The 26,168-nt window shown below is 40.9% G+C and overlaps 3 protein-coding genes across 4 annotated transcripts; all 3 read right to left on the bottom strand.

The window, feature by feature from the left end:
• Positions 1–46: 46 nt before the first annotated feature.
• LOC103462954 (hatching enzyme 1.2-like) lies at positions 47–4,414 on the bottom strand. The gene is made up of 9 exons (XM_008406025.3): positions 3,983–4,414; positions 3,780–3,810; positions 3,662–3,703; positions 2,600–2,737; positions 2,364–2,490; positions 1,624–1,802; positions 1,444–1,525; positions 579–703; positions 47–487 (listed from the first exon to the last, which is right to left on the bottom strand). The coding sequence occupies exons 1-9, from the start codon at positions 4,034–4,036 to the stop codon at positions 459–461; spliced, it is 807 nt and encodes a 268-aa protein (XP_008404247.1). The 5' UTR covers positions 4,037–4,414; the 3' UTR covers positions 47–458.
• Positions 4,415–5,802: 1,388 nt separating this feature from the next.
• LOC103462953 (hatching enzyme 1.2-like) lies at positions 5,803–11,345 on the bottom strand. The gene is made up of 10 exons (XM_081605516.1): positions 10,525–11,345; positions 10,368–10,447; positions 9,657–9,687; positions 9,021–9,071; positions 8,336–8,479; positions 7,509–7,629; positions 6,715–6,893; positions 6,530–6,611; positions 6,192–6,316; positions 5,803–6,104 (listed from the first exon to the last, which is right to left on the bottom strand). Exons 2-10 carry the CDS (start codon positions 10,419–10,421, stop codon positions 6,100–6,102), a joined length of 792 nt encoding a protein of 263 aa, XP_081461642.1. The 5' UTR covers positions 10,422–10,447; positions 10,525–11,345; the 3' UTR covers positions 5,803–6,099.
• A 115-nt stretch (positions 11,346–11,460) lies between these two features.
• Positions 11,461–25,939, bottom strand: LOC108166160 (low choriolytic enzyme-like). 2 transcript variants are annotated; one of them, XM_081605515.1, is made up of 9 exons: positions 25,828–25,938; positions 25,624–25,654; positions 25,491–25,541; positions 24,059–24,196; positions 21,670–21,790; positions 13,528–13,706; positions 13,207–13,288; positions 12,881–13,005; positions 11,461–12,793 (listed from the first exon to the last, which is right to left on the bottom strand). In XM_081605515.1, the coding sequence occupies exons 1-9, from the start codon at positions 25,879–25,881 to the stop codon at positions 12,789–12,791; spliced, it is 786 nt and encodes a 261-aa protein (XP_081461641.1). In that variant the 5' UTR covers positions 25,882–25,938; the 3' UTR covers positions 11,461–12,788. The 2 variants fall into 2 exon arrangements, with proteins under 2 accessions (XP_081461641.1, XP_081461640.1); XM_081605514.1 differs by lacking the exon at positions 11,461–12,793 and having other exon boundaries at positions 12,873–13,005; positions 25,828–25,939.
• Between the last annotated feature and the right edge of the window lie 229 nt (positions 25,940–26,168).

The raw sequence follows: 26,168 nt of genomic DNA, 5'->3' as shown, positions 1-26,168 counted from the left end.
TCATGTAACATTGAATAAACAATCAAAAACATTAAATTTAAAGTCCTTCAAATCAGCATAAAAAAAGAAAAAACAATCATCACACTTTAAACAATCATATATTTTAAAAAAGCACTTAAAGAACTTTAGTGTTGTGATGCAAAATTTTATTATTCCTTTGTACAAGATTACAAAGATATACAATACTAAACTGTTTTTATTCATTAATTTGGCAGTTATTTATTAAACCTTTTACTTTGACTAATACATTCCTGTTGAATGTATTACCGTAGATTTGAATGCTGTACCGTCTTTGTCCAGCAGGGGGAGCTAGCATATAAATCTATTGAAACAACTAGTATTTAAAAAGCTGCCATAGTTTTTCTTTATGAATGTTAAAATACAGACTTTTAAAAATATTTTCATCTTAAACTTGGCAGAAGTGTAGCTCCATATTTGGTGCGTTGAGACGCCCTGTTTCAGTAGCGATACTGCCGTCGAGAGGTGCCTGGGTTAAAAAAGATGTTCATAAAGAAACAAGAACCAATAAAGAGAACACACACAGGGTTATTATTATTATTATCATTTTTTTTACTTACTGCATTCGTAAAGCCTATTGACACGAGTGATGTCATTGGCGCTCATTTGACGGACGTTTCCAAACTTCTGGTTAGGATTTGATTTTGCTTCGATGGTTGGCCGTCCATTACTGGAGAAGTCGTATCTTACAGAAAACACAAGCAAATGCAAAGTAAAACCACGGAAAAAGAGTTTTACAAAAACAAACTGACGATGATTCAACAAAATGATCACTAAAATAAATACAAACACAAGAAAAACTGTCTGAAACAGGGAGACAACGCAACATAAAAAAGAAATAAAACTCTGAGTTAAAAGTCAGTGTAAAAAGGACTGTTTTTAAATGTTTTTAAAAGATAAACTCAGCCTCAAATGAAATTGTGGAATCTGGGATTTACAGGTTAACGGTTTCAAAAGTATAATACATTCAAATATTGTTGTCAAATACAGAAATGAAGACATCAATAAGTTTTTAGTTTCCTTTAATGTAAATAAGATTTAGTCCTTTTAGCAAGCAAACAAAACAAAAACCTGATAGTTGTACTCATTTGTTTTTCCACTTTAATCAAAAAACGTAAAACAGCTGAAGAGTTGAATCATCTTGGGGTTTTGGTAAAGAGTGATGATGGGATTATGTGGAAAATAGACAGACTGATTTGTTGTTTTGTGTTGCTGTCCCAAAAATGCAAACTTTCAATTTACCAATTTTAGTTGTGACTCTTCAAATTCTGTATATGCATGATAAACCTGAAAACCCTTTCAAGAGAAACCTAATCTAACTTAGAAGAAGAAATCTTAAAAGTTGAAATATCTTCGTACATGAAGGTATTTGTTTTTAAAGCGTTTTTAACAGACAGGGATGTATTTTAAATCAGCAATACTCACTTGCCGTAATGCATGACCGATGTAAAGTCGTAGGGAGTTACTAAGTTGTTTGTCTGCACTTTTTTGAAATTGCCTCTCTGTCCTGTTCATGAATCAAGAGACAATTTTGAAAGATGTCAGAATTTAAAAGTATTTTTACTCTACACTTCTTAATAAACTGTTAAAACTTTAGCTGCTAACTTTGCTGGATGTTGTTGAAGAGAATCCGGACGTATCTGTCTCTGTCGGAGCGGACCTGCTCATGGTGGAAACCCAGAGCATGAAGAATCTCGTGCTGCACAGTCGAGTGGTGCACACATCCTCTTCTCTCTAACGAGATGTACTGTCCCCCTCTCTGACGGCCGATGTAGGACCAACACCTGCACAAAGACACTCTTACTTTTATATACCGTTATATTTAGACAGACAGAGAGAGGTTTCAACATTGCAAGCTGAGAGCAACAAAAACAACAAATATTGAAAACGCAAAGTTCTGATTTGAACATTGAAATTTGCACCGTTATGTCATTAGTGTTATTTGTTTTGTGAACGAGACACAAGCTGTATTTCCTTACAAATATCTGAACATTTTTTGTGTATATTAAATAAGACATATACAAAAATTCACATGTGAATAAGCTTGTTCATGTTGAAATCATGCTGCGACATCATCCTCCAACTACTTCCTGTTTTCTTCTTTGTAGTTTGCTCCAGTAGTCACATCCCTTTGCTGATAACATGACTCATGTGATGTGGTTAAAGTGTTTCCAGTGTTTGCGAAATACAAAATTGTCATGTTTACATTAAGCAAATTTATTTTCTAAATTTCAATTTGCACCATTTTAAGGTTAATGGAAATGCAGCTGGAGCAGAAACAAAGGATGGAGCCGCCTCCACCAGTAGCGGCAGAGTTTAAATGAATAGTAACATTTGTTTCCTACCCTCCGTTACGTTGAGAAAAGAAATTGATGTAATCTCTTTGATCAGAACGTTTTGGGACAAATCGAATGCATGTGGTCTGGTGGAAGCTCTGCATGCCTCTGAGGATGATGTTCTTCTCCTGCTGGGCTGCAGGTAACAGAAAAATTACATCCATTAAAACTTTGGTTCTAAAAATAACTTAATAATAACAGATTTTATCACATTTTGTTTGTAAATTAAAGCTAAAACTGCTTACAAAACTCAGAGGAGATTTGGTAAGGCACGTTGACGTAACGGCCAGATTTGGGCCACTTGCAGCCTCTGGCTGTACACGGGTCTGCATTCTTGAAAAAGGTGTTCGTTACGGCAACGTCTCCATGGAGAACGAGATTTTCTGCAACAAAAATAGAATAGATTAATATCAATTTTAGTACAATTGAAAATTTGAAGTAAAAATAAACACAGGAATAAAATAAATCTGTAAAATGGTCAGCAAAGACAAAGAAACAAATCCAGTAAGATCAGCTGTGGTTGTTCAACTATGTTCACTGTGAAAGCAGTTGATTTGTTTCCATTAAATAAGAAATAAGATGGTAAAAAAAACACTTACATGATTCCTGTGTGTTTTGGTTTGGGTTTGCGGCTTTTGTTATGGGTTATTTATGGTTCATAGTTTTTGCATTGGTTGTTCTTTCAGGTCTGTTTTTATAAGTTGTTCCGGTTTTTGTTGTTGGTTTATTCCAAATTAAGTTTTTTCACTTCCTGTCAGTTTTTGTTTTACTTCCTGCTCACAGGTTTTTTTCTTTAGCTGTGATTATTGGTTTTACCTTTTGGATTATTCCTGACACGTTCTTCAGTCAGTAACTGCATGTCCATTGGCAGCATAATTGAGCCATTTGACCATTCAAAAATAAATTATTTTCGTGTAAACACGGTAACTTTGAAAAATTTTAAAAATGTTGCAATTTGATATTTCTGAGCTACCAGTGCAAGGACACTAAACAGACAATGAAGCCAAACTGAACATGTAATTTAATGTAGTAAAATCAACATCATTATAAGAATTTTAAACATTTTTATCTAATATGAAGTGTTTTCTTTGCCATAAAGTCTAAAAGCAGAAGTGGGACATTTGTACTCGTCCTCCTAAGCAAAATTACTTCAGTGTTTTGAAGTGACAGAAATGTTCAGAAGCAAATTTCTCTAATTAAAATTTATTTATTTATCAGAGATGGAAGTTTTATTTACTTTCCCTCCACTCACTCTATAAATGTTTAATTTGTGTACTTTGAAGTTTTATTTAAAATCTGTGCCTTACCTAAGTCAACTTTGGGCCTTGAGCCGTCGTCTGTGAATTCATCTGAAGGAGAAATCAGAAGATCTTTAGGTTTGAAATATTTACGTTTTACATGAGTAAAGCTTTGATTTCAACTCACCGGTTTGATTTTTCATTTCAGCAGGCGCACTCTGCAACACAAACACAAATTTACACATTAACAGCCAGTTAATAAACCTTTGGTTGACTAATCTGCTTTAATGTTTTCTTTAAAGAAAGTATGTTTGTCAATATTTGCTTTTTTTTTTGCTTCAAATTGGTTTCTGACAGCTGAGGAAATTAAACCAGAAATCCCAAACTTACCAGACAGAAATCCATCACTGAGAGGAAGAAGAAGAAAATAAAAGCTGGAGTCATGATGATGATCCTCACAAGTTTTATGTTGAAGCAAAGAAACAAAGAGCTGCTTGTCTGAAGAACCAAGTCAGAAATTAGCTGATCTTCATCTCCTCTCAGTTTATAAACTCATCTGAAAACGTATTAAGGCCCTTTTAAGGTCAATCATAAATCCAAAACGTTGTCTAATAGGAAGAGTAAAAATAGGAAGTAAACTAGACTAGTAAAGCTGTTACTGACACACGCAGGAGATGATGGCAGCATAAGTGACTCACAGTGATTCATCTAATGCATCACATGTTTCCTAATCTTACAGTGTCGTCTTTGCACAGTTTGTAAATACACTCCTACTCACACGCTAACCTGATTCTTGGGGATTTTTTACCTGCTGTCTCATTTCCTTACATGGCTAAAACTGCCTGATTCTCTCTTTTTTTAGACAAACTGGACAGTTCCAGAGAAAATGAAACACATGAAGCACATGATTATTTGTTTTGGTCATATAAGCCTAGAGAAACATTTCCACCTTCTTGTCAGCTTTGAAGACAATGAGGTAAAAAATTCAGCAAAGCCAAAAATTAACAGGGGGGAAGAAGACTTCACTTTTCTGGACAGAGGTCTCCAGGGTTGTTCCGGAAATATGCTGCAGTAATCCCTCCAGTTTCAGGGCAGCAGCCCCACCAGCACTGACACAGTCAGACACGCCCGGCTTTTCTCTCTGGGTTCTTGGTATTTCCCAAGCTTCTTCTTGATGTTGCTCTTTCTTAATGAGCAACATTGCTTTGTCTTCTACGACAGCATAATAAGGCCATTCCTGTTAGAATGGCCTCCGTTTCCAGAAGATAAAGGAGAAGTGCATTTCTGACACAAAACTCAGAAATTTTGAGAATAATCTTAGACATTTTCTAGAAATAAACTAGGACGTATTTAAAAAGTCAAACATGTGCTAGAAAAGTTTTTTTCAGAATAATCTCAGAAATTTTCAGCAACAATTGGACATTTTTAAAAAGTCAAAATTTTAGAAGAAACAAAATTTTTTTTTAAGATTAATCTAAAGAAATGTGTACAGAACGTAAAAATTTTTGAGTTTGAAAAGTTGAAAATTTGCTAGGAGAAACTCAGAAATTTTGTGAATACTCTGAGAAATTATCCTTAAAAAGCACTTGGAAATTTCTGAGTTTGGTGGAAATTTCTTTTTTCCTTTCTGCGATGCTCCTAATATGCCGTACTCTTCTGTCGATCACCGCCGCCTGCGGTTTGTTTGACCATCATGTGTTCATTGGTCAGAACCAGAAAGTTCCTCAGGATCTTGATGTGTTTCCTAGTTTGACTGAGAGAGTCTGAAGTATTGACTCTGATTTCCTGATCAATATTTCAGTTGTTTGGTTCTGGTGTTCCATGTGAACTTTGCTGTTACATGTTTTACTGGACCTGGTCCATTTTTGCACCTGGTATTTAGCAGAAGCTAATGCTAATGTGTTAAATTCAATTGACATATTCTGTAATGCCCTTATTTACTGAATTTGTGTTTATATCTTATTCTCCATTGTCTGTGTTTTTATGTTATTCTTGTATTTTTTTTGTTTGAAAAGGTTTTTGGGGATAAAAAAGCTGCATAATCAGTCTTGACCCACTTCAGAATAAGGGTGTGAATATAAACAGTTACTTTGTTAATTCTTAACAGTCAGTAATCGAAACTTCAACACAAATGCTGAACTTTATTCAACTGACAGCTTAAAAAACAACCAGAAAATTTGATTAATTTTACCCATGTCTAGAAGCCTTTAATTCTGTAATGAAGATAATATGCTGATCAATAAAAACACATACAGTTATAATCAAAACCATGATTTTATTCCAGCCTCTCTGCAAAGTAAAAAGCAAAAAGCAAATTCAAATCAGAGCTTTTAATGAATCTGGGTGAGAAAACTCCCATTAACATGAGATGCAGTGCAACCTTTGACCAGCAGGTGGCTCCAGATCTTTTTAAAAAGCAGGCTGGTTTTTGCAGTTTAACTTTTAGCCGATAATTTTCTTGCAGCAGATCAATTCTTGACTATTGGCTGTTGTTTCTTCAGGAGATTTTATCCTGAGAGAGAGAAAGTAGGGTCATTTAGAGACTACTAAAACAGTTTGAGATTTTTAAAGACTTTTAAACTCTATTTTTAGGACTCACTGCATCTGTAAAGCGTGTTGACGCGGGCGATGTCGTAGATACTCATCTGAGTGGCTCGCCTCCAGTTCAAGGTAGGATCGGACTTGGCAATGATGGTAGGCAACCCATTTTTGGAGAATGCATATCTTAAAGAAGACACAAATATATAATTAGAATTAAGTATGAATAATTCTTGAAGATAATTATGCTGTTAATTTCAGTATGGCTCTCCAGTTAGACATTCCTCTTCCAAAAGTTTAAAAAGCTGTCCAATCAGAAAAAACTAAAAACTGTGCCAGGTTAAATCTACAAGCTTTTGTAAGAGTTTGAATAAATCACATTTTCCTGCTGCAACTCACTTTCCGTAATGCATGACGGAGTTGAAGTCGTAGGGAGTTCCCAAGTTGTTGGTCACTTCTTTTTTGAAATTGTTCTCTGCTCCTGTGCAGCAGACAAGAAAAAATAAAGTATCAGTTACTTTCAAACATTTAACCATAAATATTTTCTATCTGGAAACAGTAAAAACACAAGCTGGAGTGTGGACCTGGCTTGATGTTTTGGGGATAAATCCAAACGTAACGGTCTCTGTCAGAGCGGACCTGCTCATGGTGGAAACCCAGAGCGTGAAGAACCTCATGCTGAACTGTGCGGTGGGACAAACATCCATCTTTATCCAGGGAGATGAACTGTCCTCTCCTCTGACGTCCTACGAAGGACCAACACCTGACATGTTCCCCATGGAGAACAAAACAAAAAAACCCACAATGTTAATGGTGATGTGTTTGTTTTACTCCGCTTACTTTAGAGAATTATTCTAAATGTTTTCCTGCATTTTGAAACTCAGACCTCACTAACACATAATACTTCTGATATTCTTCTTTTTATGCTGGTTATGTAAGGGAAACCAGATTGTCTAAATTTAGACACATGCTTATTTTACACACAAAAAAGTAAGAAAAACAGTAGCATGCATAACAAAGCGTGGCTATAGGTGTGTTCAGAACTGTCTTAGATACATAAAGACTCAATCATGTGATTCTTAGGCTCATTCTGCCGAATGTTTGCATTGATTGTTTAGAGGTTTGGTTGATTTATGCTTAAGGAATAGTCATGATGGTTAGTGTTAGAGAAAATGACTGGGCAGAAAGGAAGTTACTGAAATGAGTCAACACAAAGTCATTGGTTCCCATATAAGTACCAGTATTTTATGCCTGTGTGCATGTGCGTTCATGTGTGTGTGCGTGTGTGTGTCTGTGTGTGTGTGTTTGCGTGTGTGTGTGTGTGTGTGTGTGTTTGCGTGTGTTTGCTTGCGTGTGTGTGAGAACAGTGTGTTCCTACCCCTCGTTTGATTTGAAGTAGATGAAGTCCCGATCGTTGCTGCTGTACGGGATGAAGCGAATGCAGGTGGTCAGCTCAAAGCTCTCGAGTCCTCCAAGAATGACGTTACGTTCTTCTTGAGCTGCAGAAAATTTAACATTTATTTAAATCACTTTATTTCATTCTCGACTGATGAAAAACTAATAATTGGCAATAGGCCGGTAACTTGTATCCGAGTACATCAATGTTTAAAAACATGCATTTTCAAAGCAGCTAAATTGTTTCCACATCCAGTTTTAAGTGTTCAAAGAATCTTTGAGGAGATATCAGAGAAAATGGCAGTGATTAAATTATCTTCTGCAAGTCATGAGTGGTTAAACCGCCAGCAGAAAGCCAATACACACGATAACATGAGTTTCTTACTTTATGAAGAACAGAAAAGGTACACCAGATTATTAATGCCATGCTAAGGCAATAAAAAATACATAAAATTATGACAATAATCTCATTATATCACAAGAATATTATGAGTTTATTATGAGAATAAAGTCAGAATCGTACAACTTTATTCTCACATTATTACGACAATTCTCATTTCAGTTTGACTTTATTCTCGTAATTTTATGATTTAGTTTGTAATTTTATTTATTTTATGTTTTCTAAGTATGGCCCTATCACTCCATTGTGGTGCTCCATTTTGAATCTATAAATTAGATCATGCATCCTTTCTTTCTTAAATTTTTGTATTAATTCTGTAGTACCGTAAACATATGGCATTGTTTTATTCGATACAGTTAGAATATATATATTTCATTAGCAGGCCTGCTAATAGGGACAGAAGTTCTTACTATAGTTAGTAGAGATGTAGTAGGGCACACGGACGTAGGATCCACGTTTGGGCCACTTGCAGCCTTTCAGGTAGCAGAAGTCTGCGTTCCTGCTGGTAGCTTTAGAAACCGCCACGTCGCCTTGCAGAATGAATGTTTCTGGAACTGATGAAGACTCAGTTTAATTCAGTTTAATGACACAATACCAAATCACAACAAGTCACCTCACAAAAAAAGATATTTCAATTCACTCATGCATCCATTCCTATTCTAGTTTTCTATCTAATGGGGCATCAGATGGCGTTGAGTCACTGGCTTTACAATAACTCAGCATGCATCATGCATGTAGCAAGAGTGGAGAGAAAAAACTCCCCTTTAGCAGGAAGAAACCACCAGCAGAACCACAGCCTGGCTCAGCGCGGGCGGCCATCTTCCACCATCGACAGGCAGTTTGAGAAAACAGAGCAGATGCACAAAGAGACACGAGAACTGGTGTAAAATAACGCTTTCTATTTTAAAGAAAAGTAAGAAGCTAATAGCAAGAGAAGGAGAACATTTTGTGTTTGGCAGCATTATGTCAGCCAATGCTACTTCACTTTTCATTTAGTGCAAGAAAATGGTCCATATATCACCCGATGATGAGAAACAATTAAGTCTTGGTGTATTTTTCTCATTACAGAATTTATCATTTAAATATTAGTCTTACGAAATTGAGCTTTGGGTCTTGGGATGACTTCGAGGATGTTGTCAGATTTATCTGGAAACAGAATACAAGAAGTTTAGGTTTGAAATGTCCATCAGGGAAATACAGACATGGAGACGAATCCGGGAACTGAACTCTAGTAAAAGGATTTGTTAAAAAGTCTACTCAAATACTGAGTGACTGATCAAATTATCAATCATTTAATATTTAAAAATTACATCATCATAGGGACCAAAATAGAAAGCTAAGTGAAAACTTTGGTGTTTTAAAGTTTTAAAACTTTAAAATGACAATTATTCATATAAGTAACAAAAAAACTAACACTACAAATTTTCCAAATCACTTTATTTCCACAAAAAACTTATGAAACTTTAACAAAAACTACCGGTGTGTTTCTGAGTCTGGCAAATTTTTGGTTAAACATTTTTGTTTTCATTCAGTGGGAAGAAAATCAAGTAAGAGTAGATATACTTAAAAATAAAATGTTACTAAAAGTGAAAAGTAAAGTGTAGTAAAAAATATTCCTCGAAGTATTTTTTATTTTTTATTTTAAAGTTACTCAAGGAAATGTAACTAGTTACCACCCAACTGTGGTTAAACATAATAATATGTTATAATATGTGATTTGATTCAACTCACCAACTGGATCCTCATTTTCAGCTGGTGCACTCTGCAACACAGACACACAGAGTCACACAATGTTTATTTACTCTCTCTTAATTTATATTCCTTAGTCTGCTTATTTTTAAGCCAAAACACACAATTATTATTAAACTAATGCTATTGTCCTTGTTTTATGACATCTCATGCTCTCACAGTGGGAGGAAAACATAACAACACAAACTTGTTCCTTTCATTTTTTGTTTCTTTCACTTTTTCTTTCTAAATTTTTACACTTTGAAAAATATTTAACTTTACATTGTTAGAAATGACGGGGCTGCACAGTGGCGCAGTTGGTAGAGCTGTTGCCTTGCAGTAAGAAGGTTCTGGGTTTGATTCCCGGCCCCGGTCTTTCTGCATGGAGTTTCCATGTTCTCCCTGTGCATGGTGGGTTTTCTCCGGGTACTCCGGTTTCCTCCCACAGTCCAAAAACATGACTGTCAGGTTAATTGGTCTGTCTAATTTGTCCCTAGGTGTGTGTGTGTGTGTGTGTGTGTGTGTGTGTTTGTGCATGGTTGTGTGTCCTGTGTGTCTCTGTGTGACAGACTGGCGACCTGTCCAGGTGACCCCGCCTCTCACCCGGAACGTTCGCTGGAGAGGCAGCAGCACCTCCTGACCCCACTGAGGGACAAGGGTGTAAGAAAATGGATGGATGGATGGATGGATGTTAGAAATAACAATAAAACCCACCAGAGACATGTCGGCCATCAAAAGAAAGAGCAGGCAGAGAACATTTGGAGTCATTGTGGAGGTTCTCTGCAGCTCAACACCTGAGCAGATGAAAAAAAACAATTAAATTATGTTTTTCTTTGCCTGTAATATGCAGATTCACAATGTGCAACATTACCTGATGAGAGATGAAGTCAGAGGACTGAAACTGATGCTCTGCTCTTTTATAACCAGTTCAACCACTAGAAGTGACCACAGCTGTTTTTTCCTGTCTTTTCCACATAAGAGGAAAAAACACCCACTCATATTTCAGTGGCAGGAAATGTCTCGCTTGGTTAAAAGTCAATTCTCACATTATTGGTTGCGGTCAGAAGCTACGGAAACTTTCAGATTTGCAGAAAAGGTTCAGGACATGCTTATGCAATGCTGCTGTAACACGCAGGTCAATAAACAAAATCATTATTTGAAAAGTACCAATATTGATATTGAAATGTATGTAATAATATGAAAAATTTAAGGGCGCTAACAAAGCAAACATTAAAACAAACACAGATCGTTAAGTGTGTCAGTCTGTGGTGAGAACTTTCTCATTCATCTAAAACCACAAAGATCTTAGCAGGAAGTTTGTTGAGGGCCTGAGAGTTAAAGAGAAGTCTAGTTAGAAATTAGAGTTTTTTTTAAGGATAATATAAAATCTGAAAACTATAAACCAGTTTTCCTCCGTCTTCAGTTCCTGTGTTGGTCCATCAGATAAAAGCTAATAAAGTACAATGTCTGTCTGCCTGTTACTACTGGCTCAAGGTCATAACAAAACCCTAACCCTAACCCTGACAAATGAATATTTATTAACAAAAACAACAATGGATTGTGGATATCAGTGGTGTAATGCAAATGCTTGGATGTGTTGTGTGAGTGCATATGGAAGTGCTGAGGTGCCAAAACAAAGACAAACTGAAAAGTGCAAAAGGAGGGAAGCTGAGGCCTGGCAACAAAACATCTGCAACCCAGGCCCACAAGGTCCAGGGCCGTAACATACCTGACGAGGGTTTGTCAATATTTTACTTTAATTTTAGAGACACATAAAGCAACCTGGCTTTATGCAGAAAAGTATTTAACTGTCGACTGGTTGTGCCATCAAGCATTCATGATAACTGACTAATCAATACTGACCCAATCTTCTTTCATTTACTTTAACTGAAACATATTACAAGGTTTTTGAGCATCATTGTACTGTTTAAGGTTATGCCACAACATAACTTGGTTTAAATCTCTACTTTGACTAGGCCATTCTTTGTTATTCGCACAACATTCATGTTTTAAGCCAATTCAATGTGCAGATCAGTGCTTTGGCTCAACCCCAGACTGTCACTCTGCAACTGCTCAGCAGTGAAGAAGAAGCATGGAGACCAGCAACCACATTCAGGAAACCATAACCGTCCAAAGGACAACCTGCAGAAAGCAAGTACAGAAACTAAAGCAACGACACAGTGGAAATATGCTAACAGAGCCAGTGACGAGCATAGTATGGCTACACCTTTGCTAGAGTTGCCTTTGATTAGCAGAACTTTGACCAACATGTCAGATGCATATTTTGTTTTTTGCTTGTTTCGTAATCGGTGACTGATGAGGTAAAGCACTTTGAGCTGCCTTGTTGCTGAAATGTGCTATGCAAAAAAACTTGAATTGATTTGACTTTTTAAAAGGTGTTTTGTGAAAATATGAAGCATTTCCACTGAATTTAGCTAAGAATAAAGCGAATGAGATTGTCTATGGGCCACTTATTCACTTGCAGCATTAAATATGTAACTATTTAGTAAGGTCTATAGACAGATGATCTCATAAGCCAGCTTTTCTCCGGCTTATCTAGTTGGTAGTATAGATGTTTTCAGCTTTTGTCCCTTTTGCCAACAAGGCTGTAAACTTCCGTCTTGTGGACCTTTGTAAAGGAGTCGTCTGTGAACCCTGAACTTTAGTGAACTGAGGGAGAGAAACAGAGGCTATAATTTGATTTTTATGACACTACAAGCAGGATTCTCATGGAAAAGTAAACACAACTGTCAAGCAGACTGCCTTTATCCCAATGTTCAATGATAACCATTAAAATATGGATTATAGAATAACCACAGTGTTTGTACAGTTGGAACTCAGTGCATATTGATGAATTGCATGCAGCTTTAATCAAAATGATAATTTTATTCTTTTACATAGAGGTTCTATGTAAATTAAAAAGCAATAAGCAAATTCAAATCAAAGTTGCATGAAGTTGACTGAGGAACCTCCCATCAACAGGAGATGCAATGCAACCTATGACCAGCAGGTGGCTCCAGATGATCTTTTTAAAAATGCGGCCAAGGTTTTTGCAGTTAAACGTTTTATGAGCTGATTATATTCTTGCAGCAGATCAATTCTTGGCTGTTGTTGAGCTGATTTCTTCAAGTCATTTTACTCTAAGAGAGAAAATAGAGACATTTAGAGACTACTAGAACAGTTTCAGAGATTTTCAAGACTTTAAAACATGTATTTTTGTTACTCACTGCATTGGTAAAGCTTGTTGACGCGGTCGATGTGGTTGGCACTCATCTTAGTGGCTCGCCCCCAGTCATAGTTAGGATTGGACTTGGCAACAATGGTAGGCCTCTTATTTTTGGAGAATGCATATCTTAAAGAAGACATAAATATATCCTTAAGATTATGATTAATTCTTCAAGATGCTTAAGCTGTTTATTTGACCATAGACTCCAGTTGAGTTTCCCCTTTCTGTAGTTCAATCAGAAATACTAAACAGGGCCACACTAAATCTCCCAGCATTTTATGAGTTTGAATAAATCACATCGTGGGAGAGAAGTTTCCTGCAACTCACTTTTCGTACTCCATGACGGACTTGAAGTCGTAGGGAGTTCCCAAGTTGTTGGTCGCTACTTTTTTGAAATTGTTCTCTTTTCCTGTGCAGCAGAGAAGGAAAGACAAAGTATTTGTTATTTTCAAACATTTAATATTAAACTGTATTGTTTCCAATTGACTGAAAACTGTAAATCACTTAAATTAGAAAGCCAACCAGGCTCAATGTTTTGGGGAAAACGTCAATATTGGTAAGACAAATTTGCTAAAACTAAAGAATATTTACATATTTTTATTTTTATCTGTGCAAATGAAGTACAGAATGACGAAACTTCAAACTGACCTTTCTCAATGTTTTTGAAGAGAATCTCAACATGTTCGTCTCTGTCAGAGCGGACCTGCTCATGGTTGAAGCCCAGAGCGTGAAGAACCTCATGCTGAACTGTGCGTTTGGACAAACAGCCAGGTTTCTCCAGGGAGATGAACTGTTCTTTCTTCTGACGTCCTATGTAGGACCAACACCTGACAAAATCCATATGGAGACCAGAAGAAAGACATGGAGGACGTTGATGGATTTTAATGATGCGTTTCTATTTTACAATGCTTACTTTTCTAACTCTCACTATAATTTGTTTTGTTTTTGTCATGTCGGTTTTAAGGTTGCGAACCCACATGCAAGAACACAGTCAGACAGAGCGAGTCAGAAACAATAATGTTTATTGAAGGATCAGGGAGCTGGTGGCGAAGCCGAATCGGCGGACCGGTTCTTCTACTGCCAACGGGAAAAAGCAGGGTTAGCGAGAACTCAGCGGAGTTTCTCCAGGAAATGACTGAGGTGAGCTTACTTGGCGTGGAGGTATTAGGGGCGAAGCGGAGCGCGAGCCGAGTGTCCGTTGACGAGCGATGCTTAGCTCTGATGTCGGGCACGGCCTGGAGCCTGATCCGTCCAGGCGGTCCTCCGGGAAGTTCGGGCGTGGGCCTCCTGGCCCGTAGCGTCCCGAAGGGGAAATCCCGGGGAGGGATCGACGAGGGGAGATCACGCACACACACACAGGGAGTGGCGTCTGACCGGGAACACCGGCAGGCGTCGGGAAATCACACAGGAGGGAGGTGATCCACAGCGGGGAGACAGACTTACACGAATGCGGGGGCAGCTGGTTTCCGGGAAACAACTAGAAGACGGCGGGAGAATCTGGCGAGGGAGACAACAAGGGTTAGACGAGAGTAATCACAGAAGGCCTCTTTCTGGAACGCTGGTTACCGTGGTAGGCAAACACTCAGGCGGTGAGACGGAGTGTAGCTGCTGCTTATATCGCAGGTCCACGCCCTCTAAACCAGCTGCAGGTGTGTGTCCGGGTTGAACCAGGACACTTCTCAGGGGTGGAGCATGGGTGACATCTGCTGGATGTCTTGAGAAGTGGTGGTTCCAGGGACAGGTGGAAATAAAACTAAGGAAAACAAACTAAGAAACTAGGAAAAGGGGAGGACAAACAGACCCTGACAGTACCCCCCCCTCAACGGACGCCACCTGGCGGCCGAACAGAGGACGGGGTCTGGGAGTCCCTAAAGTCTCTAATAAGGGAGGGGTCTAAAATGAATGATCCCGGAACCCAGGAACGTTCCTCAGGACCATAACCCTCCCAGTCGACAAGGAACTGGTGACCCCGACCTCGTCGCCGAGTGGCGACAATCCGGCGGACGGAGAAGGCCGGATGGCCATCGATGACCCGGGCGGGTGGAGGGGGTTCGGCCGGAGGGCAAAGTTCACTGGAGAGCACTGGCTTAATTTGGGAAACGTGGAAGGTTGGGTGGACACGCAGAGACGGGGGAAGGCGGAGGCGTACAGCTGAGGGGCTAATGACTGCCAGCACTTCAAAGGGGCCAATGAACCTTGGAGACAACTTTCTAGACATAGACTTGAGGGGAATGTTGTGTGTGGACAACCATACCTTTTGTCCCACTATATAAGCAGGTGCAGGGGTTCTACGACGGTCAGCCAGGCGTTTATTGGTAGCGGAGGTGTTGTTGAGGGCAGTGATAGTGTCCTTCCAAATCTTATGGCTTCGTCGGATGTGGTGTTGTACCGACGTGATCGAGAGGTTCTCCTCGTCAGAGGGGAGGAGTGGTGGTTGGTAACCCAGGACCACTTCAAACGGAGAGAGACCTGTGGCTGCAGAAATGTGGCTGTTGTGTGCATACTCGACCCATGGGAGGTATTGGGCCCAATCGTTGGGGTTCGTGGAGGTCAGGCATCGCAGAGTCGTCTCTAGCTCTTGGTTCATACGTTCTGTCTGGCCATTGGTTTGTGGATGGTAGCCAGAAGTGAGGGATACCTTAGCCCCCAGAGCCGAGCAGAACTGACGCCAGACCTGTGATATGAACTGGGGGCCGCGATCCGAGAGGATTTCCTGCGGGATGCCATGTAGTTTAAAGACATGTTTAATTAATAACAGGGCAGTCTGGGCAGCCGTGGGCAGCTTACGTAGGGGAACAAGGTGACATGCCTTGGAGAAACGGTCGACGATGGTGAGGATGGTGGTCATACCTTTACTGGTTGGGAGTCCGGTAACGAAATCTATGGCCACGTGGGACCAAGGGCGCTTAGGTATGGGTAGTGGTTGTAGGAGTCCTGCGGGGGGTTGATTGGATGACTTGTTCCGGGCACAGATTGGGCAGGCTGAAACAAACTCCTTGACATCCTTGTGTACGGAGGCCCACCAAAACCGTCTGTTTATTAGCCCAATCGTGCGGCTAACGCCGGGGTGACCTGAGAACTTAGAATTGTGTATCCACTGGAGAAAACGGGATCGGACAGAGGACGGAACATACACCTTACCCGGTGGGCAGGACTCTGGGGCTGGTTCTGTTTGCTGAGCTTGATGGACGATGTCTTCGATCTCCCAGGTGACCATTCCCACGGTGCAACTGGGAGGCAGGATGGGAGCTGGGACCACCTCAGCGTCATCTGGGGAATAGACTCGAGATAGAGCATCAGGTTTAACATTCCTTGAACCTGGGCGAAATGTGATAGATAGGTTAAATCGAGAAAAGAACAGAGACCAACGAGACTGGCGGGGATTGGATTTCTTGGCTGCTTGCAAGTATGTCAGGTTCTTGTGATCGGTCCAGACCAGTACGGGGTGTTCGGCGCCCTCCAGCCAGTGGCGCCACTCCTCCAAGGCGAGTTTAATCGCGAGAAGCTCTCTGTCGCCCACGTCATAATTCCTCTCAGCTGGTGAGAGTCTACGGGAAAAGAAGGCGCATGGATGGAGCTTATGGTCGTGGGTAGACATCTGGGAAAGAACCGCGCCGACCCCGGTGTCGGAGGCGTCAACTTCCAGAATGAATTGCTTCTTGGGGTCAGGCTGGACCAGAATGGGAGCGTGTGCAAACCGGGACTTGAGCTCCTCGAAGGCGGCCTCCGCTTGAGGGGTCCAGACGTATTCTCTCTTGCTGGAAGTGAGAGCGGTGAGGGGTGAAGCAGTCTGACTGTAATTGCGTATGAACCTCCTGTAGAAGTTTGCAAACCCCAAAAAGCGCTGTAGTTGTTTGCGGTTTTCGGGTTTAGGCCAGTCGAGTACTGCCTTGATCTTGTCCTCGGATGCTCTAACCTGTCCCCTTTCGAGGATGTACCCTAGGAAGGTTACTGAAGGGCGGTGAAACTCACACTTTTCCGCTTTTACATACAGCTTATTCTCCAGAAGGCGTTGGAGAACCAGACGGACATGTTGTTTGTGCTCCGCGAGGGATTTGGAATATATCAGGATATCATCCAGGTAGACGAACACAAAGACATTGATGAGATCCCTCAGGACGTCGTTCACCAGGGCCTGGAAGAAAGCAGGTGCGTTAGACAACCCAAACGGCATGACCAAATATTCATAGTGGCCCATGGGGGTTTTAAACGCCGTCTTCCACTCATCACCCTCCCTTATGCGAAGGAGGTGGTAAGCGTTCCTGAGATCTAGTTTTGTGAATATGGTTGCTTCTTGGACGGGCTCAAAGGCTGAGGATAATAATGGCAACGGGTACTTATTCTTGATGGTGATCTGGTTGAGTCCACGGTAGTCAATACAGGGCCGGAGAGAGCCATCCTTTTTCCCCACGAAGAAGAACCCTGCTCCGAGGGGAGAGGATGAGGTGCGGATAATCCCTGCAGCTAGAGACTTGTTTATGTACTCCTCCATGGTTTGCCTTTCTGCTCTAGAAATGTTATATAGCTTACTGTTGGGTAATGGGGCGCCAGGCAGTAGATCGATGGCACAGTCATACGGTCTGTGGGGTGGCAGAGACAGGGCTTTGTCCTTACTGAAAACAGGAGCTAGATCATGGTACTCACGGGGAATGGAGGAGACGTCAGATGGGTCGATCTCAGCTGGCTCTGTAGGCGTAGTGACGACTGGAAAGGCGGAATGAAGGCAGGTACTGTGACACTTTGTGGACCACGACTCAATCTTGGTCTCGGCCCAGTCTATGTGCGGGTTGTGCTTGTATAACCAGTCGAAACCAAGGATGATGGAGGCACTGGCGGCAGGAAACACGAGGAAAGTAATCTCTTCTGTGTGATTACCTGAAGTGAGTAGACGCACTGGCTTGGTTTGATGGGTGATCTGTGGCAGGTTCCCTCCGTCGAGGGCTGATACCCGGAGAGGAACTGGAAGCGGCTCGATTTCAATAGACAGTTGCTCGACGATGTCTGAATTAATGAGGTTCTGTTCACACCCTGAGTCAATGAGGGCTGATAAAGAATATGGTTCGTTAATGATTATGGAGACAGGGATGATTAAGCGAGATCTTACTGCTGTAGTCTCCGGCAGTCTCCCCGTCCTTACTGCCGGACCTGCGGGTTTAAACGTATTGGACAGTTAGCGATTACATGATTGGGTTCACCACAGTAAAGGCAAAGCCGGGAGCGCATCCTCCTCTGCCGCTCCTCTGGGGTTAGCTTAGCGTGTCCCAGTTGCATGGGTTCTGGTCCTGTAGATGAGGGAAAGGTGGGTGGAGGTTGGACAGTCGACTGGTTACTGACCTGTGCGGAGCACGGAAGGGCGGTGCGGCGGGATCGCTCACTCATCCTTGACCGAATCCGGTTGTCTAATCTTATGGCCAAGTTAATAAATTCATCCAGAGACTCTGGTTCATCTAGAGTAGCCAGTTGGTCCTTTATCTGCTCATTTAACCCATGAAAGAATGCGCTTTTAAGCGCAGCAGGGTTCCAGCCTGAAGCAGCGGCCAAGATTCTAAAATCGATGGCAAAGTCTGACACAGTCTTCTGGCCTTGCTTCAATCCGTGTAGTTCACGGGAGGCTGAAGTCTTCTCAGCCTCTTGACAAAACACCTGCTGTAACTCCTTCAAAAACTCGGGGAAGGTACACCCATAGTTAGAGGCTGAAGAAAACCGGGCTTCGGCCCACTCTAGGGCTCGGCCCGTCAACAGGGATAACACGTAGGAAATCTTAGCACTGTCATGCAAAAAACTCTGCGGTGAATGATTAAAGATGATATTGCATTGGAGAATAAACCCCTTGACCTTCCGGACGTCACCTGAAAATTTCTCTGGCGCTGAGGGTCGGACGTCCGAAAACATGGAGCGGGCTGGTGGATCCGGAGCCACTGTCGGGGAAGGTTGAGAGCTGGGAGCCTGCTGAACTGAATTCCGTAGGAAAGTGGTTAATTCTGTTAGTTTATCGTTAGTCTCGGCTTGACGACTAGCTAACTCCCGTAATGCGGAGTCATGTGACTGGACTAGCGCGTGTTGTTCGGACAGCGCCCGTCTGATAGCGTCTGCTGAGGTTCCGAACTGGCCTGAGTGTTCTGTCATGTCGGTTTTAAGGTTGCGAACCCACATGCAAGAACACAGTCAGACAGAGCGAGTCAGAAACAATAATGTTTATTGAAGGATCAGGGAGCTGGTGGCGAAGCCGAATCGGCGGACCGGTTCTTCTACTGCCAACGGGAAAAAGCAGGGTTAGCGAGAACTCAGCGGAGTTTCTCCAGGAAATGACTGAGGTGAGCTTACTTGGCGTGGAGGTATTAGGGGCGAAGCGGAGCGCGAGCCGAGTGTCCGTTGACGAGCGATGCTTAGCTCTGATGTCGGGCACGGCCTGGAGCCTGATCCGTCCAGGCGGTCCTCCGGGAAGTTCGGGCGTGGGCCTCCTGGCCCGTAGCGTCCCGAAGGGGAAATCCCGGGGAGGGATCGACGAGGGGAGATCACGCACACACACACAGGGAGTGGCGTCTGACCGGGAACACCGGCAGGCGTCGGGAAATCACACAGGAGGGAGGTGATCCACAGCGGGGAGACAGACTTACACGAATGCGGGGGCAGCTGGTTTCCGGGAAACAACTAGAAGACGGCGGGAGAATCTGGCGAGGGAGACAACAAGGGTTAGACGAGAGTAATCACAGAAGGCCTCTTTCTGGAACGCTGGTTACCGTGGTAGGCAAACACTCAGGCGGTGAGACGGAGTGTAGCTGCTGCTTATATCGCAGGTCCACGCCCTCTAAACCAGCTGCAGGTGTGTGTCCGGGTTGAACCAGGACACTTCTCAGGGGTGGAGCATGGGTGACATCTGCTGGATGTCTTGAGAAGTGGTGGTTCCAGGGACAGGTGGAAATAAAACTAAGGAAAACAAACTAAGAAACTAGGAAAAGGGGAGGACAAACAGACCCTGACAGTTTTAAAGGGATCCATGATTAGTTGCAACAATAGACTTTCTTTGAGAAATATTTATTTTAGATGTAAAAACCATACATTACGAATACTGTAGGCTATTTGGATTTTATACATTTAAATTAAATATTGTCACGGATGTCACCATGCTCTTAACACTGCAATGCATTCTGGGTAAGTGACACAGGTTAGGTTCAATTGTGCTGTCTCTGTCCAACAGTTTTGAGAAACTTCGTTAAGCCTTTTCAATTTGAACCTTAGAAATCGATGGGAAATCACAAAGAGTAAAGACCAAATGGAGGAAGCTGCATGTGTTTGTGCCGCTACCATTAACTTCAGCTTCATAAATGAAATGATGAATGACATGTGACCTCTGGTCCGACTGTGTGATCCAGGCATGCTCTGTGTCATAATAAGAAATAAAAGCATAAATATATGTTTAGTTTTTCCTTTTCCTTACCCTTGAGTTTCCATCAAGTAATGTACATATTTTCTTTTTTATTTCCCTAAATGCGTTTTTGTCAAGAAAAATAGATATTTTGCTTTGTCTTTTTTTTTTTTGCTTCTCCCTTTTCTGCTCTCTGTATTTCTGCTCGCTGTTCTTCCGTTTGCTGTTTTTCTGCTGCATCGTTATGTTAATGAGGAGAGCTGCCCTCTATGTCTACTATTGGCCAACAGGTGTGGAACCAACGTCACTGCGTCAGACGTTGTGGGGCGTTTAGGTGCAGTTGCTCGGTGCCATCTATGCAGACCAAAACAAACTTTATCCCGGTGCAGGGTCGCAACTACAAATTATTCAGGTGGATGCGAAAACATGGATCCCCCCTCCCCCCCTCCAAGGAAGGTACGTCAGGGTGAAGGAGTGCAGAACATATACACTCGCTCTACACTCCACAAAGAGACGTGAAAGATAAAACTCGCTACATTTACCCCGTTATGTGTGCGAGGTGAAGGCGCGTAAGGGCGCGCTGAAGTGTATGTGAAAACATCATCGGCACGCCGCCCCCTCCAGACGGGATTTTGACACCCTCTCTGGTGCAGCGCCCCTATGCGTTGCATGCGCTGCATATGTACTGCAGCTTGAATAAAATGCAACTACAACGCATTTTTGAGAAGACATTTCAGTATCTAAAACTAATAGAAAAAATTTAAGCAACCTACTTGCATACTGGATGTGGACTGTTGGATGTTAAATTCATGAGCAGTAAATAATGTGCTAATTATCAGTATTGAACCAAAGAAAGCAAGGCAGAGGCAAGCCTTTAAAATTGTGACGCTTTTTATGGGGCAAATAGACTAAAAAAATTGTAACAGCAGCTTTTCAGGGGGGTGCCGATCTAATTTTTTGTCAGGGGGCCACAATTCCTGGCAGCGCCCCTGTTTCCAGGTATTGTTACACTTACTTTCGGTCAACCACCAGAGGATGCTGTAGCTTAATAATTAATTTTGACTGCTGTCTGCTTTTATTTTTCTAATTTCTTATTTCATTTATTAAAACTATAAAAACGGATGTCTGCTTAAAACAGAGTTAAAAACAGATAGTATTAAATTCATTTTAAAGATTTAATGTTAAAACCACTGTATCATCATGTTACAAATAATATTGTCAAAAACCATAGTAATTGGGAAATTCCCCACAGCATGTCTATGACACAGTTGTGTCATGGACATGCATCATGGACATGCTAGCAGAGGAGCTAACTACATTGTTTGTGCTCTCATTTTCCCATCACCTCATCAAACCCATTGGCCTCAGACTGTTTATGACGGGACAGACCAACTTTTCAACATGTGTGAACAGTGTGTTCCTACCCATCCTTTGGTTCAAAGTGAATGTAGTTCTGAGTTTTGTATCCACGGGGGACAAAGCGAATGCAGGTGGTCCGCTCAAAGCTCTTAAGCCCTCGAAGAATGATGTTGCATTCTTCTTGACCTGCAAAAAAATTGGTAACATTTATTTAAACCTTTTAAGTTCATTCTTGAGTAATAAAAAAATTAATAAGTGGGTCGGTTACTTGTATCCAGGTACACCAAGGTTTTTAAAAAGTGTATCTTAAAAGGAGCTGAAATGTTTTGTTGTCCAATTTTGAGACAACAAATTAAACTCTCTATGATAACACTGGATTATCTTCAAACCATTGTAATTTTTATCTTGTACTATGTCGACCCATGCTTTAAAATAGCGGTTCTCAACGTCGGCGGTAACACCCCCCAGGGGGCGTTCAGAGGACGGCAGGGGGCGCTGGCGGACATTTTTACAAAAGGGGGGCGCTGGGATGCCTTTGGGGGGCATTTAGTCGAAGGTAAACTTTACACCTTAAATTAACAACAATGCCAGTTTAGACTTTGAGCAACTTGGTGAAACTGTATTGTGTAACATTAAACCATGCTTGGCTGCAACTGTATCGATGGCAGCTCTTCTTCTTCTTCTATTCAGTGTTTGTAGCTTCTGTTAGCTTCTTGGCGCAGCTCCGTTCTCCTGCTACTGGTAGATAAAATCACGATACCCTCACTGTGTATCCCTCTGAAAAATTAACCCATTTAAATAAAGAAATAAAGAAATCCCTCCATGGGTGATACCACGATAGAGAGCGTTCATTTTATAGCGTTAAAATGAACGCTAAGTGGTCCGGTATGAAACGGGGTGATAGAACAACACAGCACTTTTTAAATTTCAATAATCAGAATCCAGAAATAGTTTCCGTTGCTTTAAAAGGTTTATGTCAGTCTGCCTTTTCCCCATCGATACGTTTCATGACGGCCCTGCAACTTAGGGGGTAAAAAAAAAAAGACGCGCACATTGCGCAAAACTCTGAAACAGGAGAAGTGGGACATAAAATGGAGCGACGAACTAGATGTGAATTATGACATAAAAACAGAGAATCCGACGCTGAACAGTGAAAAATCAACACATGATGTGAGACACATCATGTGTTGATTAGGCGTCGCAGCAGGTGATGAGTGAAGATTATTGATGGTCAATAAATGATCAAATAAATCTAGCAACAGGAAAGAAACTAAAGTGGACATGGCAATAAACCAATAGAGGATAATAATAATCAAATGAAACTAAATGGAAATGAATGAAGAACAAAATGCAAGAATAAACTAAGAAACTAAAGTAAATACAGAGGAATAAACTGGTATGGCAAGACCTTTAGAGCAATAATTAACACAGAGGACTGTATGGCAAGAATAAACAGACACTATTTCCAGATAAAAGGTAAAATAATATTGTTGAAGTGCCATGGGTTTGTTGAGACCACATCTAGTACTGAGAATAAATATCTTACAGAACATAACAGTAAAGAACTGATCACTTATTTATGCTTTTAATTAGATTTGATATATTTATTTCTTCAATATTGTTTTTCATGTCAGTGTTAATGTCATGAGGCTGATGACTCCATGACTCTTTCAATTTGACTCATTAGGATTTGATTAAGAACCAGATTTGTTCTTTGTAATTTCTGTCCAGTAAAACTATTAATCTATAATCAATAGACAGGTCTATATAAATATATAATCCATGTTTCTGTCTCATATTTGTATGGCATTAAAAGGATCTGGAACTTTTGTTTTTCCACTGAAAGCTCTGGTTTGCACAATAAATGCCATGTGGGTGAAATTTTATTGATGATGCTCTGATGTCCCATTCTCCTGAAGGCAGCACAGAGCTGCACTACCAGAAACTGACAAACACTGAAGAGAAGAAGAGCTATGATTAATGTAGTTACAGTTCTATCCATGTTTTAATGTCGCAGCGCTCAGTCGTTTTGCAAATAGATCAAAGTTTAAACTGGAATGTTGTTCATCTTTTATCTGGTCATTTTGTGGAATATTTAACAACTAGAAAATGGAAAAGAATAATATTTTTTCCGCTCTGATTGGCTGCTGTTACCAATTTTAACTTGAATGTTCGTTGCATTTTTCATAGACGCCTGTGAAAATAATTTCTATTCCCATGACTTTTTTGTTCTCTGGGAAATTATTTTTGATGATAAATACAGAAACAAGCATAAAAATCAAAACATCTACAATAGTGATAGTAATATTAATAATAAAATAATAGTCAGTGCAAAGTAGCCTGCAAATTCCTTGATGGGGGGCGGAGAGGGACCTGGAAAAAGGCTGGGGGGGCGCTGGCCCAAAAAAGGTTGAGGAACACTGATTTAAAAGCTTTTCAGGCAGAACTTCTTACTATAGCTATCAGAGATGTAGTACGGCACAGTGACGTAGCTTCCACGTTTGGGCCACTTGCAGCCTTTCTCAACACACGGATCTGCATTCTTGTTTCTAATTTTCGGTATGGCGATGTCTCCTTGAAGGATGTATGATTCTGTAACGACAAAGACAGAGACTCAAACAACAAACAATGATGCAATCTGGATGTAATTCAGTCATTCATCCGGTTCTGCAGAGGCCTGGCAGTGAATTATTGAAAACCAGGAATCATTTAAGGCCTTCAGAGCTGATGCTGAACAAACTGTTGGAGCTGCATAAGAACTAGGAACCTGCTCTGTGTGTGTATCGCCTCTCAGACCTTACATGGCAAAACTCTACATTTATATACGTGATAACATTACTCCTTCCTTTGACACCATGCTGGAAAACAAACCCATTTAAACAAATTCTAGACGTCTTTGTGTGAACATGACTCATAGCAAATTTTTCACTATTAGAAAAAGCTCAGGATTAGTTTGAATTTCTTATATTTATATAGATAATGTAGGAACATCCATCCATTTTCTATTCACCCTTGTCCCTCAGTGGGGTCGGGAGGGGTGCTGGTGCCTCTCCAGCTAATGTTCCGGGTGAGAGGCGGGGTCACCTGGAAAGTTCGCCAGTCTGTCGCAGGGCAACACAGAGACATACAACCATGCACACACACACTCACACCTAGGGGCAATTTGGAGAGACCAGTTAGCCTGACAGTCATGTTTTTGGACCGTGGGAGGAAACCAGAGTGCCCGGAGAAAACCGGGTACTCAAAGTGGATGTAGTTCACTTTGAGTGAGCTACACAGAGAACATGCAAATCCATGCAGAAAGACCGGGGCCGGGATTCTGATTGACAACGGGGACCCTCGTTGGGTCAATCAGTGTTGCTTCCTAAGTGGACAGTTGATTTCACAGAAGTTTGATTTACTTGGAGTTATATTGTGTTGTTTAAGTGTTCCCTTTATTTTTTTGAGCAGTATATTTCCAGCTCATTTCAGAATTAGGTATTTTAGGGCCTCTGTCACTTTAAGTACAAATAAGGAGAACACTCTAGAAGTGATGGTGTGACGTCCAGTTCATTCATTATTCATGACACAACATGTTGAAGGACTTCAGACTTTAACTCCAACCCACAATCTGATGGATCTTGAGGTCCAGTTACAACAGCTGTGGGTGACCCATCTCTTTCCAGATGAGTTTGGGCGAAAGAGGAACGTCAAAGATTTTTTTTTAGCTAGAAATAAACTTTTAACAGTCAAATTTAGCAATTTGATTAAATAGATCTTTCCATTTGATTTTCATTTACTGTAAATAAATGCTCCTTTTGTAATTCAGTAAAAAATAAAAATTAAAAAGCGTAATTGTATTTTAGTCTTCTTGTTACAGAAATTTAGATTTTAAAATTAGTTTTACTGGAATCAGCTTTCGGTCTTTGGATGACTTCCAGAGAGTTGTCCATCTCATCTGGAAAACAAATTACAAAGACCTGAGATTTAAAATATTATCAGTTAAATGTAACATGAAAATTTGTCCTAGTTCAACTCACCGACTGGATCCTCATTTTTAGCTGGAGCACTCTGCAACACAGACACACAGATTACATATGATAATGTTTTAATTTGATTTGTTTATCTACATTAGAATGTTTTAACATGTTGATGTTTCTTGTTCCTCTATTTTCATTTATTTGTTTATTTTTTGACATGAAACATTTTAACATCAAACTGATAGAAATAACAGTAAAACCCACCAGAGACATGTCGGCCATCAAAAGAAAGAGCAGGCAGAGAACATTTGGAGTCATTGTGGAGTTTCTCTGCAGCTCAACACCTAAGAAAATCAAAAGTAAAACAATTAAAATGAGGTTTTTCTCAGCCTGTAACATGCAGATCCACAACGTGGAAATGCTGAAGGTTTTATTACCTGTAACTGATGAGATGAAGTCAGAGAGGATGAAGCAGCAACTGAAGCTGATGTTCAGCTGCTTCCTTTTTATTACCAGTTCAACCACTAGAAGTGACCACAGCCGATGTTTTTAACAGGATGAGTTTCAAATCACCACTAATGATATTCATAGCAGGAAATGTCTAA

This window comes from Poecilia reticulata, chromosome 3 (assembly GCF_904066995.2).
Source record: "Poecilia reticulata chromosome 3, P_reticulata-male-v2, whole genome shotgun sequence".
Classification (NCBI taxonomy): domain Eukaryota; kingdom Metazoa; phylum Chordata; class Actinopteri; order Cyprinodontiformes; family Poeciliidae; genus Poecilia; species Poecilia reticulata.
Note: the sequence above shows the minus strand (reverse complement) of the source record. Positions and strands in the feature narration are given on the sequence as shown.

What these genes read in the sequence shown, in the direction of transcription:
- LOC103462953 (XM_081605516.1), bottom strand. Translation starts at nt 10,421, where the DNA reads ATGACTCCAAATGTTCTCTGCCTGCTCTTTCTTTTGATGGCCGACATG. An exon ending in TCCCCAAAACATCAAGCCAG is followed by an intron (nt 6,612 to 6,714) that starts GTCCACACTCCA and finishes TCTGCTGCACAG; the next exon opens with GAGCAGAGAACAATTTCAAA. An exon ending in TCCGTCATGCATTACGGAAA is followed by an intron (nt 6,317 to 6,529) that starts GTGAGTTGCAGC and finishes GTCTTCTTTAAG; the next exon opens with ATATGCATTCTCCAAAAATG.
- LOC108166160 (XM_081605514.1), bottom strand. Translation starts at nt 25,881, where the DNA reads ATGACTCCAAATGTTCTCTGCCTGCTCTTTCTTTTGATGGCCGACATG. An exon ending in AAGACCGAAAGCTGATTCCA is followed by an intron (nt 24,197 to 25,490) that starts GTAAAACTAATT and finishes TTGTCGTTACAG; the next exon opens with AATCATACATCCTTCAAGGA. An exon ending in CTACATCTCTGATAGCTATA is followed by an intron (nt 21,791 to 24,058) that starts GTAAGAAGTTCT and finishes ATTTTTTTGCAG; the next exon opens with GTCAAGAAGAATGCAACATC.
- LOC103462954 (XM_008406025.3), bottom strand. Translation starts at nt 4,036, where the DNA reads ATGACTCCAGCTTTTATTTTCTTCTTCTTCCTCTCAGTGATGGATTTC. An exon ending in TGAAATGAAAAATCAAACCG is followed by an intron (nt 3,704 to 3,779) that starts GTGAGTTGAAAT and finishes TTTCTCCTTCAG; the next exon opens with ATGAATTCACAGACGACGGC. An exon ending in CCAAATCTCCTCTGAGTTTT is followed by an intron (nt 2,491 to 2,599) that starts GTAAGCAGTTTT and finishes TGTTACCTGCAG; the next exon opens with CCCAGCAGGAGAAGAACATC.